This window comes from Egretta garzetta, unplaced genomic scaffold (genome assembly GCF_000687185.1).
Source record: "Egretta garzetta isolate BGI_Z169 unplaced genomic scaffold, ASM68718v1 scaffold778, whole genome shotgun sequence".
Taxonomy (NCBI): Eukaryota; Metazoa; Chordata; class Aves; order Pelecaniformes; family Ardeidae; genus Egretta; species Egretta garzetta.
In genome coordinates, this window is record NW_009260627.1 from 6,645 (window position 1) to 8,459 (window position 1,815).

General features: G+C 60.8%; 1 protein-coding gene across 1 annotated transcript in view; it reads right to left on the reverse strand.

Moving 5' to 3' along the window:
- Positions 1–55: 55 nt before the first annotated feature.
- The window catches only part of STIM1 (stromal interaction molecule 1), a 76,953-nt gene continuing 75,193 nt past the window's right edge, over positions 56–1,815 (reverse strand). The window contains exons 6-7 of the mRNA XM_035900929.1: positions 1,221–1,287; positions 56–955 (exon numbers count right to left, since the gene is read on the reverse strand). Of these exons, the coding sequence (XP_035756822.1) occupies positions 862–955; positions 1,221–1,287 (161 nt within the window). The 3' untranslated portion in view covers positions 56–861. The remainder of the gene's footprint in view (positions 956–1,220; positions 1,288–1,815) is intronic.

A 1,815-nucleotide genomic window follows, 5' to 3' on the forward strand; every position in this document is an offset into this window, starting at 1 on the left:
CACGGACCTCTGCAGAAGGAAGCCCCCCGGGGCCGCCCAAGGCACGCGATCCCCTCTCTGCCCGGGGTACGGAACATTCCTGAGCTCGGGACGCCTGCCGGAGGCCCCCGCGCAGCACCCCAGGTAGACCGGGCAGGATTCCCACATCCATATCCCCCCCCAGTCCTTCGCCTCTCTAACACCAGTGTGGGGAATGAGGAGAGGTCAGGGATTTAGGGATGTGGACAATAACCAGCCCCCCGGATCCTATCGCACGCAGGTCTCCCCAGAGCCGCCGCTTGCCGGCCGTTACCTCTGAAAGGGACCAAGGCAAAGCCAGCGATCCAGCAGCAAGAAGCCCCAGTCCCTCCTCGTTATTCAGACGTTCCTTAGCCAGAGCGCAGCCGTGCCTCCTCCCCCACCAGAACAGGGGTAGGGAGTCACAAAATCCCTGAACGCCCCTTTTTGCCACCTCCTAAAACCAGCGCAAACGTCAAACCCTCCTCTCTCTCCCAGCACCTGCCCACCGCGCTGCCTTTGCGAGCCGCTCGGGAAGACCCCAGGTAAGCCAGGGCTTCGCATAAGGTCAGCGTTTGAGTCGTCGTGTCACCTTTGTGCTCCCGGGTGCGGCACCCAAGGGAAAGCCCGACTCACTTAGCGATAACCCAGCGCCCCGGAGCTCTCACGTGCTTAGTGCCAGGTAGACAGCAGCACCTCCCTGGTTTGGGCACCCACAGAGCTGGCTGGCACGGGAGAGCGGTTGAAGAAACAAACGTGTGGATAAAAAAATGAAACAAAGGCCCAAAAGGCAAAGGCAGAGGAATCGAGGAGGAGGAGCGCCCGAGCAAGCGTCAGCTCCGAGACACAGCAGGCAGGGGGGAGCTAGAAAAGAAACAGCGATATACCCAAAGCTCTCAGTGCGACAGCGAACTCCAGAGGTGACATCAGGAGGGGGCAGATCGGGGATGGAGTCCATCTGAAGGAAATAAGAGGAGGTGGTGTGATGGTAACAGATAGGGTGGACATGGCAAGCAGGAGCAGATGCAGTGGTGGTGGATGAGGAGCAAGAGGTGGAAGAGGTGGCGGTGGCAGCAGGCGATGGGCTGGTGGTGCCGGGAAGCTCGGAACTGAACGACTGTCCAGAGGAGAGGCTGTGCATTCGACGGAGGGAGACTCTGCCCGCCCGGTAGTGGGCAGCTTGGCCCGACTCATTCTGGCCTTGCACATAACTCTCTACCAACCTCTGAGATCCGTGGGCGTGCTGTGGGTCCACCAGGCGCTGGCGAACTGTGCTGGGCAAGGCAGGAGCTGTAAGGAGAGAAAGGGGAGAACGCTGAAGGCCGCTGGCAAGAGACCCCACGTCAAATCAGCGAGGAGGCACGGCGAGAAAGCTGCCACCCAGGGCCAGGGCTGTGCCACCACAGCACCGAGCCTTCTGCCACCGCGACGCTTGCCTGGGCCACTGCAGCCACCCCGCCGCGTGCTCCACGTTACGCTGGTTTAATGCAGGAGAAGCATTAAGCTGGCGCTGCTGCTCGACATGCTAGATTAATGCCCAGCCCAGGAAAACCGACATTCCTGACCTAGGTGCCTTCTGAACACCTTATCTGATCATCCTGCTCGAAGCAGAATCTGGCTGCATGGTTCATCCTACCCAACCTCACGCCAGAGCCACCACCCAGGCTCCCTTTGCAGCCAACGTGAAGAAGCCGGTACTTTCAGGGCATGATTCGTTTCATCCCGACGCCGACACCCAGCTCGTTCCGGCGCTTCGTGCCGTGGTAGCACCCTGCAAAAGGAGCCTCCGGTGAGCGGCTCGGCCGCACGGCCCCCAAA